This window comes from Struthio camelus, chromosome 16, assembly GCF_040807025.1.
Source record: "Struthio camelus isolate bStrCam1 chromosome 16, bStrCam1.hap1, whole genome shotgun sequence".
NCBI lineage: Eukaryota > Metazoa > Chordata > Aves > Struthioniformes > Struthionidae > Struthio > Struthio camelus.
Window position 1 is genome coordinate 1,886,590 of NC_090957.1, and position 13,439 is coordinate 1,900,028.

Here is a 13,439-nt window from a genome sequence, read left to right on the forward strand (position 1 = left end):
TGGGGGTTCTCTGGTCACCCCTGGGGGTCTGTCCCCCCTTACTGTCTCCAGAGGGGGCCCTTGGGCATCCCCAGGGGTCCCCGGGCCACCCTACAGGTCCCACTGTCACCTCTGGGGTGTCCTCCAGCATCCCCAGGTCCCCCTGTCACCCCTGGGGGTGGGGGGGATCCCTGCCCCCCCCCCACAATCCCCAGCTGGAGCGACATCCCCACCCCTGTCCCCAAACCCCAAGCGTTTCGCCCCGGTTTTGTCACCGCCCCGAAACGCCCGCGGGCGGCGGGTACATCACAGCCACGTTTATTCATGGGGATGGGGGGGGGGGGCCTGGTCCCTTTTTGGGGGGGGGGGCGACACAGGGGACGCGCGAGTCCCACCACGACCACGACGACGACGAGGAGGAGGAGGAGGAGGAGGAAGGGCGGCGGCGGCCTCACTCCAGCGACTGCAGCATGAGGAGCTGCTTGAGCACCTTGGTCTGGCTCGTCTCGCGGATCTCCCCCGCCAGGAACATCTCGTCCACCACCGTGTAGACCTGCGCCGGGGGTGGGAGCGGCGTGAGAAGACCCCGCCGGGCTCCAAATCCACCCCCCCGTCCCCATCCCAACCGCTACCAAAAAAAAAAGAAACCTCAAACGGGGCAGGATCGGGCCCAAACGGGGCAGTTCCCCCCCCCACCCCACACCCAGAATTGGGGTAAATCTCCCCGAAACGGGCACGCCGGCGCCGCTCACCTTGTAGAAGTTGAACACGAGGTCGAGCTCGCAGACGTTGTGGAAATACTCGTTCAGCACCTGCAGGGAGGGAGGGAGGTGACGGGATCCCGGCGCCCGGCTGGGATCCGATGGGATCCGCGCGCCGGGCTGGGATCCGAGGGGATCCGAGTTCCTAGGTGGGAATCGGAGCTCCCTGGAGAGGCCTGGGCTCCTGGGTGGGATCTGAGCGACCCAGCAGGATCCCAGTGCCCAGCTGGGATCCAGTGGGATCTGAGCACCTAGGTGCGACCCAGGTGGGATCTGAGCTCCTAGGTGTGACCCAGGTGGGATCTGAGCTCCTAGGTGGGATCTGAGCTCCTAGGTGGGATCTGAGCTCCTAGGTGGGATCTGAGCTCCTAGGTGTGACCCAGGTGGGATCTGAGCTCCTAGGTGCGACCCAGGTGGGATCTGAGCTCCTAGGTGTGACCCAGGTGGGATCTGAGCTCCTAGGTGGGATCTGAGCTCCTAGGTGCGACCCAGGTGGGATCTGAGCTCCTAGGTGGGATCTGAGCTCCTAGGTGTGACCCAGGTGGGATCTGAGCTCCTAGGTGGGATCTGAGCTCCTAGGTGGGACTCAGGTGGGATCTGAGGGGATCCGAGCTCCCCGGAGAGGCCCAAGCTCCCGGATGGGGTCCGAGTACCTGTGGGGAATCCGACGGGATCCGGGCTCCTAGGTGGGATCTGATGAGATTCAAGCTCCCTGGCAGGATCTGAGAGGATCCAAGCTCCTAGACGGGATCTGAGCTCCTTGGTGGGGCCCAAGCTGCCGGGTGGGATCTGAAGGGATTCAAGCTGCCTGGCGGGATCTGATGGGATTGGTGCTGCCTGGTGGGATCTGATGGGATCTGACCTCCCTGGCAGGGCCAAGGCTCCCCGGTGGGATCTGGGGGGATCTGAGCTCCCCAGCAGGACCTGATGGGACTGGACCTCCCTGGTGGGATCTGGTGAGATACAAGCTCCTAGATAGCCTCTGAGGTCCTGGTGGGATCTTAACTCCAAGATGGGATCTGACAGGATCTGAACTTCCTAGGCGGGTCCAAGCTGAGATTGAGAGGGACCCCAGCTCCAGGGTGGGATCTGATGGGATCTGAGGGCAGGACCCGATGGGCTTGGAGCTCCCCTGGTGGGACCCAAGAGGATCCAAGCTCCTAAATGGGATCTGACGAGATCCGAGCTCCTAAACGGGATCTAGCAGGATCTGAGCGCCCCGGCAGGGCTCGAGCTCCCAGGTGGGACCCGAGGGGATCCGAGCTCCCAGGTGGGACCCAAACTCTGCGGTGGGATCTGGCAGGATCCAAGCTCCTAGATGGGATCCGAACTCGCCAGCAGGCTCTGCCGGGATCTGAGCTCCCAGACGGGATCCGACGGGATCCACCGCCACCCTCCGCCGGTCGTTTTCCACTGCCCCACCCACCACTCCGTCCCAGTCCCGGACTGGGATTTCAAGCCCCAGCCGCAGCCACCACTGGCGAACCGGGCACGAAGCAGCGCCGGGGTCGTTAGCGCGGGCGTCTAATTAACGCGACTCGTTAACCTCACCTCCACGAAGTTGTGGATGGCTTCGAGATAAGCCAGGTTGTTGTCGGTGACGTCGACGCAGATGCAGAAGTAAAGGCCCGCGTAGCGCCGGTAGATGATCTTGAAGTTGCGAAACTGGGGGGGGGAAGAGGGGAAAAGGCAACTGGGAGGGACTGGGAGGGACTGGGGCAGCCATTTTCGGGCCAAGCGGACCCGCTTTGGGGACGGGGCGAAGGAGAACGGACAAAACGAGCGGCTTTCCGAGGCGCGTGAAGCGACCTCGGCAGAGCGGCGAGTCCGCGAAGCCGGATTTCGGCAAAGAGTGTGCGTCGGGTGGCGGAGAGATCCCGCGCTACGGGCGAGCTCCGGGTTGGGCGCTCCGCTTCGCCTCGGCTCCCAAAGGGGATCAAGCCGGCGCCGAGCGGAGCGTTTCGGGACCGGGGCGGGGGGGACGGGACGCACGCGTTACCTCCACGAAATTGGTGTGTTTGGCGTCGCGCACCGTGACGACGGCGTGAACCTCCTCTATGAGCTTCTGCTTCTCGTCGTCGTCGAACTGCATGTACCACTTGGCCAGGCGGGTCTTGCCGGCCCGGTTCTGGATGAGGATGAAGCGAATCTGTCGCCAAATCGGGGCCAAAACGGGGCATTACGGGGAAAAAAACAGTCAGTCAGTCAGCCAAAGCGCCCGTGCCGCCCTCTTTCTGCCTGCGCTTGCCGTTTCGGGGGGGTTTTCTGCCTTTTTGGGCACCTCCTTCTCCCCCCCAACCACGGGAGACCCCTGTGGATACCAGCGGGGAGGGGAAAAGGGGGTGCTGGAGGTAGCCCAAAAATGGGCAAGCTGTCCCCAAAAGAGTAGGGATTGCCTTGGAGGGTGGGGGGGGTCACCCCAAGGTGCCCTCTGTCATGGGGACCCCGATGTCCCCCCCATCGGGGCGCTAGAAGGGGGTGCCCCGAGCTGCCCCCACCACCACCACGGGGACCCCGATGACCCCCCCCTATCGGGGCGCTAGAAGGGGGTGTCCCAAGCTGCCCCCCACCACCACGGGGACCCCGATGTCCCCCCCATCGGGGCGCTAGAAGGGGGTGCCCCGAGCTGCCCCCCACACCACCACGGGGACCCCGATGACCCCCCCCTATCGGGGCGCTAGAAGGGGGTGCCCCGAGCTGCCCCCCACCCACCACCACGGGGACCCCGATGTCCCCCCTATCGGGGCGCTAGAAGGGGGTGCCCCGAGCTGCTCCCCCACACCACCACGGGGACCCCGATGTCCCCCCTATCGGGGTGCTAGAAGGGGGTGCCCCGAGCTGCCCCCCCCACCACCACGGGGACCCCGATGTCCCCCCCATCGGGGCGCTAGAAGGGGGCGCCCCGAGCTGCCCCCCACCCACCACCACAGGGACCCCGATGTCCCCCCTATCGGGGTGCTAGAAGGGGGTGCCCCGAGCTGCCCCCCCCACCACCACGGGGACCCCGATGTCCCCCCTATCAGGGTGCTAGAAGGGGGTGCCCCGAGCTGCCCCCCACCACCACCACGGGGACCCCGATGTCCCCCCTATCGGGGCGCTAGAAGGGGGCGCCCCGAGCTGCCCCCCCCACCACCACGGGGACCCCGATGTCCCCCCCATCGGGGTGCTAGAAGGGGGCGCCCCGAGCTGCCCCCCCCACCACCACGGGGACCCCGATGTCCCCCCTATCGGGGTGCTAGAAGGGGGTGCCCCGAGCTGCCCCCCACCCACCACCACGGGGACCCCGATGTCCCCCCCATCGGGGCACTAGAAGGGGGTGCCCCGAGCTGCCCCCCCCACCACCACCACGGGGACCCCGATGTCCCCCCTATCAGGGTGCTAGAAGGGGGTGCCCCGAGCTGCCCCCCACCACCACCACGGGGACCCCGATGTCCCCCCCATCGGGGCGCTAGAAGGGGGTGCCCCGAGCTGCCCCCCCCACCACCACCACGGGGACCCCGATGTCCCCCCTATCAGGGTGCTAGAAGGGGGTGCCCCGAGCTGCCCCCCACCACCACCACGGGGACCCCGATGTCCCCCCATCGGGGTGCTAGAAGGGGGCGCCCCGAGCTGCCCCCCCCACCACGGGGACCCCGATGTCCCCCCTATCGGGGTGCTAGAAGGGGGCGCCCCGAGCTGCCCCCCACCCACCACGGGGACCCCGATGTCCCCCCTATCGGGGTGCTAGAAGGGGGTGCCCCGAGCTGCCCCCCACCACCACCACGGGGACCCCGATGTCCCCCCCATCGGGGTGCTAGAAGGGGGCGCCCCGAGCTGCCCCCCACCCACCACCACAGGGACCCTGATGTCCCCCCTATCGGGGTGCTAGAAGGGGGCGCCCCGAGCTGCCCCCCACCCACCACAGGGACCCCAATGTCCCCCCTATCGGGGCGCTAGAAGGGGGTGTCCCGAGCTGCCCCCCACCCACCACCACGGGGACCCCGATGTCCCCCCCATCGGGGCGCTAGAAGGGGGCGCCCCGAGCTGCCCCCCACCCACCACCACGGGGACCCCGATGTCCCCCCTATCGGGGTGCTAGAAGGGGGTGCCCCGAGCTGCCCCCCACCACCACCACAGGGACCCCGATGTCCCCCCCATCGGGGCGCTAGAAGGGGGTGTCCCGAGCTGCCCCCCCCACCACCACCACGGGGACCCCGATGTCCCCCCCATCGGGGCGCTAGAAGGGGGTGTCCCGAGCTGCCCCCCCCCACCACCACCACGGGGACCCCGATGTCCCCCCTATCGGGGCGCTAGAAGGGGGCGCCCCGAGCTGCCCCCCACCACCACCACGGGGACCCCGATGTCCCCCCCATCGGGGCGCTAGAAGGGGGCGCCCCGAGCTGCCCCCCACCACCACCACGGGGACCCCGATGTCCCCCCTATCGGGGTGCTAGAAGGGGGTGCCCCGAGCTGCCCCCCCCACCACCACGGGGACCCCGATGTCCCCCCCATCGGGGCGCTAGAAGGGGGTGTCCCGAGCTGCCCCCCCCCCCCACCACCATGGGGACCCCGATGTCCCCCCATCAGGGTGCTAGAAGGGGGCGCCCCGAGCTGTCCCCCACCCACCACGGGGACCCCGATGTCTCCCCTATCGGGGTGCTAGAAGGGGGTGTCCCAAGCTGCCCCCCACCACCACGGGGACCCCGATGTCCCCCCATCAGGGTGCTAGAAGGGGGTGCCCCGAGCTGCCCCCCACCATCACGGGGACCCCGATGTCCCCCCTATCGGGGCGCTAGAAGGGGGTGCCCCGAGCTGCCCCCCCCACCACCACGGGGACCCCGATGTCCCCCCCATCGGGGCGCTAGAAGGGGGTGTCCCGAGCTGCCCCCCCACCCACCACAGGGACCCCGATGTCCCCCCCATCGGGGCGCTAGAAGGGGGCGCCCCGAGCTGCCCCCCCCACCACCACCACAGGGACCCCGATGTCCCCCCCATCGGGGCGCTAGAAGGGGGCGCCCCGAGCTGCCCCCCCCACCACCACCACGGGGACCCCGATGTCCCCCCCATCGGGGCGCTAGAAGGGGGCGCCCCGAGCTGCCCCCCCCCACCACCACGGGGACCCCGATGTCCCCCCCATCGGGGTGCTAGAAGGGGGTGCCCCGAGCTGCCCCCCACCACCACCACGGGGACCCCGATGTCCCCCCCATCGGGGTGCTAGAAGGGGGCGCCCCGAGCTGCCCCCCACCACCACCACGGGGACCCCGATGTCCCCCCTATCGGGGCGCTAGAAGGGGGTGCCCCGAGCTGCCCCCCACCCACCACCACGGGGACCCCAATGTCCCCCCCATCGGGGTGCTAGAAGGGGGTGCCCCGAGCTGCCCCCCCCACCACCACGGGGACCCCGATGTCCCCCCTATCGGGGTGCTAGAAGGGGGCGCCCCGAGCTGCCCCCCACCCACCACGGGGACCCCGATGTCCCCCCCATCCCTATAGGGACTCCATAATGGGGTGCACCACGGGGACCCCCCCCACCATGGGACACTCCAATGCTGTCGCCCCACGGGTGTCCCCCCAAGCTGCCCCCCCCCACTGTGGGGCACCCCAACGTCCCCCCCCATATTGCGACCCTATAACGGGGCACCCCAACACCCCCCTCCCCCCTATAGCGACCTTATAACGGGGCTCCCAGTGCCCCCCCCATAGCGACCCTATAACGGGGCCCCCAGTGTCCCCCCAGAGAGGCCCCCCCGGGCCCCCCCGCGCCTCACCATGGCGGTCCCGTCCCTGCCGGCCGCCCCCCCCCCCGCGCTGTCGCCCCGCCGGATATCCGCTCCGCGCCGCGGAGCACGCCGGGACTTGTAGTTCCCGCCTCGCCGCCCCGCCGGGTTCCCGCGCAGCGCCGCGGGGCACGCCGGGACTTGTAGTTCCCGCCTCGCCGCCCCGCCGGGTTCCCGCGCAGCGCCGCGGGGCACGCCGGGACTTGTAGTCCCCCCCCGCACCTCCCAGCAGCCTTTGCTGCTCGCGCCCCTCCCGCCGCAGGCAGCGCGCGAGGCATGCCGGGATGTATCCCCCCTCCCCTGGCGCCGCTTCCGCCTCGCTGGGCGGGGGGAGCCCAGGCGGGAGGCCCCGGGGCCGGCCCGGGGAGGGATCCGGCGGGATGCGAGATCCCGGGTGGGAGCCGGTGGGATCTCGGGTGGGCTCCAAGCTGCCAGACGGGATCCGGTGGGTTCCGAGATCCCAGACGGGATCCGGTGGGATGCAGGATCCCGGGCGGGATCCGAGCTGGGATCTGGTGGGGCGCGAGCTTCCCACCGGGATCTGGTGGGATGGGCGGTCGTGGCCGGGATCGGAGCTCCCCAGGCGGGATCTGGCAGGATCTGCAATCCTGGGCGGGAGCCGAGCTCCCCCATGGGACCTGATGGGATGCGAGATCCCAGACGGGATCCGGTGGGATGCAGGATCCCAGGAAGGATCCGAGCTCGGCACGGACCTCTGCAAGCCCGGAGAGCTCGGTGCAAGCCAAGGGCTCATCCAAGCCCGTAGAGACCAGCAAGGGTCCGAGGGGATCTGAGCTCTTCGGTAGGATCCAAGCAGGATCCTAGTTGGATTCGAGGTCCCAGGTAGGATCCAAGCAGGTCCCGAGTGGGATCCGAGCTCCCAGATGGGATTTAATCTTCTAGATAGGACCTGGCAGGATCTGAGCTCCCCAATGGGTTTGAGCTCTGGGATGGGATCTGATGGGATCCGAGCTCCCAGATGGGATCCAAATGGGATCTGAGCTGCTAGATGGGACCTGAGGGGATCCAAGCTCCCGGGTGGGATCTGAGGTGATCTGAGCTTTCCGGTGGGATCTGATGGGATCTCAACTCCCCTGCAGCATCTGATGGGCTCCAAGCTCCCAGGTGGGATCTGGCAGGATCTGAGCTCCTCAAAGGGATGCAATGGGATGGAAGCTCCCCCATGGGATCTGACGGGATCTGAGCTCCTCAAAGGGTTGCCTTGGATCCTTGGTGGGATCCAAGTCCCCAGGCGGGATCTGACGGGATCCAGTGGGATCTGAGCACCCAGGTGGATCTGGCAGGATCTGAGCTCCTTGGTGGGATGTGAGGGGATGTGGCAGGATCAGAGCTCCCCGGCAGGATCCCACCCATGCACCAGGGGATTGCACGGGCCGGGTCGTGCACCAGGAGGAGACGTTGCACAGGCCGGGTCGTGCACCAGGAGGAGACGTTGCACGGGCCGATTCGTGCACCAGGAGGAGATGTTGCATGGGCCGGGTCGTGCACCAGGAGGAGACGTTGCACGGGCCGGGTCGTGCACCAGGAGGAGACGTTGCATGGGCTGATTCGTGCACCAGGAGGAGATGTTGCACGGGCCGGGTCGTGCACCAGGAGGAGACGTTGCACGGGCCGGGTCGTGCACCAGGAGGAGACGTTGCATGGGCTGATTCGTGCACCAGGAGGAGATGTTGCACGGGCCGGGTCGAGCACCAGGAGGAGTCGTTGCACGGGCCGGTTCATGCACCAGGAGGAGACGTTGCATGGGCCGGGTCGTGCACCAGGAGGAGATGTTGCACGGGCCGGGTCGTGCACCAGGAGGAGTCGTTGCACGGGCCGGGTCGAGCGCCAGGAGGAGACGTTGCACGGGCCGGGTCGAGCACCAGGAGGAGACGTTGCACGGGCCGGTTCGTGCACCAGGAGGAGATGTTGCACGGGCCGGATCGAGCACCAGGAGGGGACGTTGCACGGGCCGGTTCATGCACCAGGAGGAGACGTTGCACGGGCCGGTTCGTGCACCAGGAGGAGACGTTGCATGGGCCGGGTCGTGCACCAGGAGGAGATGTTGCACGGGCCGGATCGAGCACCAGGAGGGGACGTTGCACGGGCCGGTTCATGCACCAGGAGGGGACGTTGCACGGGCCGGGTCGAGCACCAGGAGGAGATGTTGCACGGGCCGGTTCGTGCACCAGGAGGAGACGTTGCATGGGCCGGGTCGTGCACCAGGAGGAGACGTTGCACGGGCCGGTTCGAGCACGGGGGGGCCAGGGCACGGCAGGGGCTCATGCGCCGGGTGCAGGCGGTGCAGGGAAGCCGAGGGCACCCTGGGAGCAGGCACCGCAGGTGCACGGCGGAGGGGTATTGCACAGTTCACTGAATGCATTGCAGGGTGTATGGGGGGGGCATTTCATGGGGCTGGGGGGGTGCACTGGAGGGTCCACAGTGGGGGCGTTTCATGGGGAGGCATTGCCCAGCGCGCAGGAACGCATCGGGGAGTTACGGCACAGGGGGTTCACTGCACAGGGGGGTTATTGCACGGGGGGAGCATTACGTGGCGGCTGCATTGCATGGCGGTGCATTGCATGGGGGGTGCATTACAGGGGGGTGAATTACACGGGGGCTGCATTGCATGGGGGGCTGCATTGCACAGGGGGTGCACTACATGGGAGGGTGCATTGCACGGGGGCTGCATTGCATGGGGGGCTGCATTGCACAGGGGGCTGCATTGCATGGGGAGGTGCCATGCATGGGCAGGTGCATTACACAGGGGGTACATTGCAGGGGGGCTGCATTACACGGGGGCTGCATTGCATGGGGGGTGCACTAGAGGGGGGGGTGCATTGCATGGGGGTGCATTACGGGGGTGCATTGCACGGGGGGTGCACTACACGGGAGGGTGCATTGCACGGGGGGTGCATTACATGGGGCTGCATTACAGGGGCTGCATTGCACGGGGGGGGTGCATTGCACGGGGGGGGTGCATTGCACGGGGGGTGCATTACATGGGGCTGCATTACAGGGGCTGCATTGCACGGGGGGGGTGCATTGTACGGGGGGGGTGCATTGCACGGGGGCTTTATTACAGGGGGCTGCATTACACAGGGGGTGCATTACGGGGGGTGCATTGCACGGGGGGGTGCATTACACGGTGGGGGGCTGCATTGCACGGGGGGTGCATTCTGGTGGATGCATTACATGGGGGATGCATTACAGGGAGGTGCATTACAGGGGCTGCATTGCACGGGGGGGTGCATTGCACGGGGGCTTTATTACAGGGGGCTGCATTACACAGGGGGTGCATTACGGGGGTGCATTGCACGGGGGGTGCATTACACGGCGGGGGGCTGCATTGCACGGGGGGTGCATTCTGGTGGATGCATTACATGGGGGATGCATTACAGGGAGGTGCATTACAGGGGCTGCATTGCACAGGGGGGGTGCATTGCACGGGGGCTTTATTACAGGGGGCTGCATTACACAGGGGGTGCATTACGGGGGTGCATTGCACGGGGGGGTGCATTACACGGCGGGGGGCTGCATTGCACGGGGGGGTGCATTCTGGTGGATGCATTACATGGGGGGTGCATTACAGGGAGGTGCATTACAGGGGCTGCATTGCACGGGGGGGTGCATTACACGGTGGGGGGCTGCATTACACAGCGGGGGTGCATTGCACGGGGGGGTGCATTGCACGGGGGCTTTATTACAGGGGGCTGCATTACACAGGGGGTGCATTACGGGGGGTGCATTGCACGGGGGGGTGCATTACACGGTGGGGGGCTGCATTACACAGCGGGGGTGCATTGCACGGGGGGGTGCATTGCACGGGGGCTTTATTACAGGGGGGTGCATTACACAGGGGGTGCATTACGGGGGTGCATTGCACGGGGGGTGCATTGCACGGCGGGGGGCTGCATTGCACGGGGGGGTGCATTACACAGCGGGGGGGCTGCATTGCCCGGGCGGCGCGGTGCCCGGTGCCCGGCGGGCGGGCGCGCGCTCAGGGCGTGCCGCGGGCGCGCGCGCGGCGGCGGGTTGGAACCGGGGAAGGGAGGGAGCGGTGGGGGGGGGGGAGAGAGAGAGAGTGAGTGTGGGGCGGCGCGCATGCGCGCTCCCGAGCCCGCCCGGCGCGCGCCTCCTGCCGCATCCCCCCCCCCCCCCACCTCCACCGCCACCACCCTCCCCCCCCCCTCTCCGCCTTCCCGCCCGGGGCACGTGCGCGGCTCCGCCCCGCCCACCCCCCCCATCCCCGCCCGCGCGCGCGCGCGCGCGCGCGCCGCCGCCACCGCCCCGCGCATGCGCCGCCGCCGCCGCGCGCTCGCGCCGCCCCCCCCCTCCCACCCCCCCCCGCCCTCCCCGCGCCCGGCGCGCGGCCCCGGTGGCCGTGAGGGGAGGAGGAAGCCGCCGCCGCCGCCGCCGCCGCCGCCGCCATTACAGGCCCAGCCCGCCCCGGCGGGCCGCGCCGCCGCCTCCCCCGTGTCTCTCACCCTCCCTTCTCCCCCCACCCGCCCCCACCCCAAAACACCTTCTCGGCGGAGCCGCCCTGAGCGGGGGGGGGGGCCATGGCGCTGCCGCCGCCGCCGCCTCCGGCTGCCGCCGCCGCCGCCGCCGCCGCCGCCTCGGGCCGCCCCGCCGCCCCCGGCCGGGCCGGCCGCCGCCGCCGCCAGGGTAAGGGAGCGTCTCCGCCGTCTCCGCCGCCGCCGGGAACAATGGGGCCGGGCCCCACCCCCGCCGGGCACGGCGACCCGCGGCCCCGCGCCGGCTGGGGGGGGTAGGAGGGGAGACCCCCCCCTCGGGGAAGGGGTGAAGGTTGGGGGGGCCGAACCCCCCTCCCCAAACAGCGGAGACCCCCCCCCTTAGTGGAGACCCCCTCCCCACAAGGGGGAGGTGCCCCCCAGGATGTGGAGGGGAGACCCCCCCCTTAGTGGAGACCCCCTCCCCACAAGGGGGAGGTGCCCCCCAGGATGTGGAGGGGAGACCCCCCCCCTTAGTGGAGACCCCCTCCCCACAAGGGGGAGGTGCCCCCCAGGATGTGGAGGGGAGACCCCCCCCCTTAGTGGAGACCCCCTCCCCACAAGGGGGAGGTGCCCCCCAGGATGTGGAGGGGAGACCCCCCCCCTTAGTGGAGACCCCCTCCCCACAAGGGGGAGGTGCCCCCCAGGATGTGGAGGGGAGACCCCCCCCCCTTAGTGGAGACCCCCTCCCCACAAGGGGGAGGTGCCCCCCAGGATGTGGAGGGGAGACCCCCCCCCTTAGTGGAGACCCCCTCCCCACAAGGGGGAGGTGCCCCCCAGGATGTGGAGGGGAGACCCCCCCCTTAGTGGAGACCCCCTCCCCACAAGGGGGAGGTGCCCCCCAGGATGTAGAGGGGAGACCTCCCCCCTTAGTGGAGACCCTCTCCCCACAAGGGGGAGGTGCCCCCCAGGATGTGGAGGGGAAACCCCTCCCCACAAGGGGGAGGTGCCCCCCAGGATGTGGAGGGGAGACCCCCCTCCTTAGTGGAGACCCCCTCCCCACAAGGGGGAGGTGCCCCCCAGGATGTAGAGGGGAGACCCCCCCCCTTAGTGGAGACCCCCTCCCCACAAGGGGGAGGTGCCCCCCAGGATGTGGAGGGGAGACCCCCCCCCTTAGTGGAGACCCCCTCCCCACAAGGGGGAGGTGCCCCCCAGGATGTAGAGGGGAGACCTCCCCCCTTAGTGGAGACCCTCTCCCCACAAGGGGGAGGTGCCCCCCAGGATGTGGAGGGGAGACACCCCTCCTTAGTGGAGACCCTCTCCCCACAAGGGGGAGGTGCCCCCCAGGATGTGGAGGGGAGACCCCCCCCCTTAGTGGAGACCCCCTCCCCACAAGGGGGAGGTGCCCCCCAGGATGTAGAGGGGAGACCCCCCCCCTTAGTGGAGACCCCCTCCCCACAAGGGGGAGGTGCCCCCCAGGATGTAGAGGGGAGACCTCCCCCCTTAGTGGAGACCCTCTCCCCACAAGGGGGAGGTGCCCCCCAGGATGTGGAGGGGAAACCCCTCCCCACAAGGGGGAGGTGCCCCCCAGGATGTGGAGGGGAGACCCCCCTCCTTAGTGGAGACCCCCTCCCCACAAGGGGGAGGTGCCCCCCAGGATGTGGAGGGGAGACCCCCCTCCTTAGTGGAGACCCCCTCCCCACAAGGGGGAGGTGCCCCCCAGGATGTGGAGGGGAGACCCCCCCCTTAGTGGAGACCCCCACCCCACAAGGGGGAGGTGCCCCCCAGGATGTGGAGGGGAGACCCCCCCCCTTAGTGGAGACCCCCCCCAGGATATGAATGGGAGACCCCCCCTCTAATTGGAGAGCCCCCCCAGGATATGGAGGGGAGACCCCCCCAAACAGTGGAGACCCCCCTTAGTGGAGACCCCCCCACAAGGGGGAGGTGCCCCCCATGATATGGAGGGGAGAACCCCCCCACTCTGGTTGCGGGGGGTAGGAGGGGAGACCCCCCCCTCAGGGAAGGGGTGAAGATGGGGGGGGGCTGAACCCCCCTCCCCAAACAGCGGAGACCACCCCCCCCTTAGTGGAAACCACCCCCCACAAGGGGGAGACCCCCCCCCAAACAGTGGAGACCCCCCCTTAGTGGAGACCCCCCCACAAGGGGGAGGTGCCCCCCATGATATGGAGGGGAGACCCCCCCCCACGCTGGTTGGGAGGGTAGGAGGGGAGGCCCCCCCCATGCTGGTTGGGGTGGTAGAAGGGGAGACCCCCCCCCTTGCTGGGAGAGGGGTAGGAGGGAAGACCCCCCTCAGGGAAGGGGTGAAGATGGGGGGGGCTGAACCCCCTTCCCCAAACAGCGGAGACCCCCCCCTTTGTGGAGACCTCCCCCACAAGGGGGAGATGCCCCCCAGGATATGGAGGGGAGACCTGCCCTTTAGGGGAGACCGCCCCCTTAGTGGAGACCCCCCCCCACAAGGGGGAGGTGCC

General features: G+C 69.1%; 2 protein-coding genes across 3 annotated transcripts in view; one reads left to right on the forward strand and one right to left on the reverse strand.

Annotated features, from left to right (window-relative positions):
* Window positions 1-242: 242 nt before the first annotated feature.
* AP2S1 (adaptor related protein complex 2 subunit sigma 1) lies at window positions 243-7,895 on the reverse strand. Of its 2 annotated transcripts, XM_068909611.1 has the most exons (5): window positions 6,488-7,178; window positions 2,740-2,889; window positions 2,292-2,405; window positions 732-791; window positions 243-532 (listed from the first exon to the last, which is right to left on the reverse strand). In XM_068909611.1, the coding sequence occupies exons 1-5, from the start codon at window positions 7,127-7,129 to the stop codon at window positions 431-433; spliced, it is 1,068 nt and encodes a 355-aa protein (XP_068765712.1). In that variant the 5' UTR covers window positions 7,130-7,178; the 3' UTR covers window positions 243-430. The 2 variants fall into 2 exon arrangements, with proteins under 2 accessions (XP_068765712.1, XP_068765711.1); XM_068909610.1 differs by lacking the exons at window positions 243-532; window positions 732-791 and adding an exon at window positions 1,248-1,529 and having other exon boundaries at window positions 6,488-7,895.
* Window positions 7,896-11,099: 3,204 nt separating this feature from the next.
* Window positions 11,100-13,439, forward strand: part of ARHGAP35 (Rho GTPase activating protein 35) — a 35,110-nt gene continuing 32,770 nt past the window's right edge. The window contains exon 1 of the mRNA XM_068909546.1: window positions 11,100-11,164. The gene's annotated coding sequence lies outside the window, so the exon portion shown is untranslated. The remainder of the gene's footprint in view (window positions 11,165-13,439) is intronic.

Excerpts from the sequence above, each read along its gene's own strand:
- AP2S1 (XM_068909610.1), bottom strand. The coding sequence starts at position 7,129 with ATGGGGGAGCTCGGCTCCCGCCCAGGATTGCAGATCCTGCCAGATCCC. Across the intron at positions 2,406-2,739 it reads AACACACCAATTTCGTGGAG|TTTCGCAACTTCAAGATCAT; the intron begins GTAACGCGTGCG and ends TCCCCCCCCCAG. Across the intron at positions 1,530-2,291 it reads CCATCCACAACTTCGTGGAG|ATCCCACCCGGCAGCTTGGG; the intron begins GTGAGGTTAACG and ends GAATCCCTTCAG.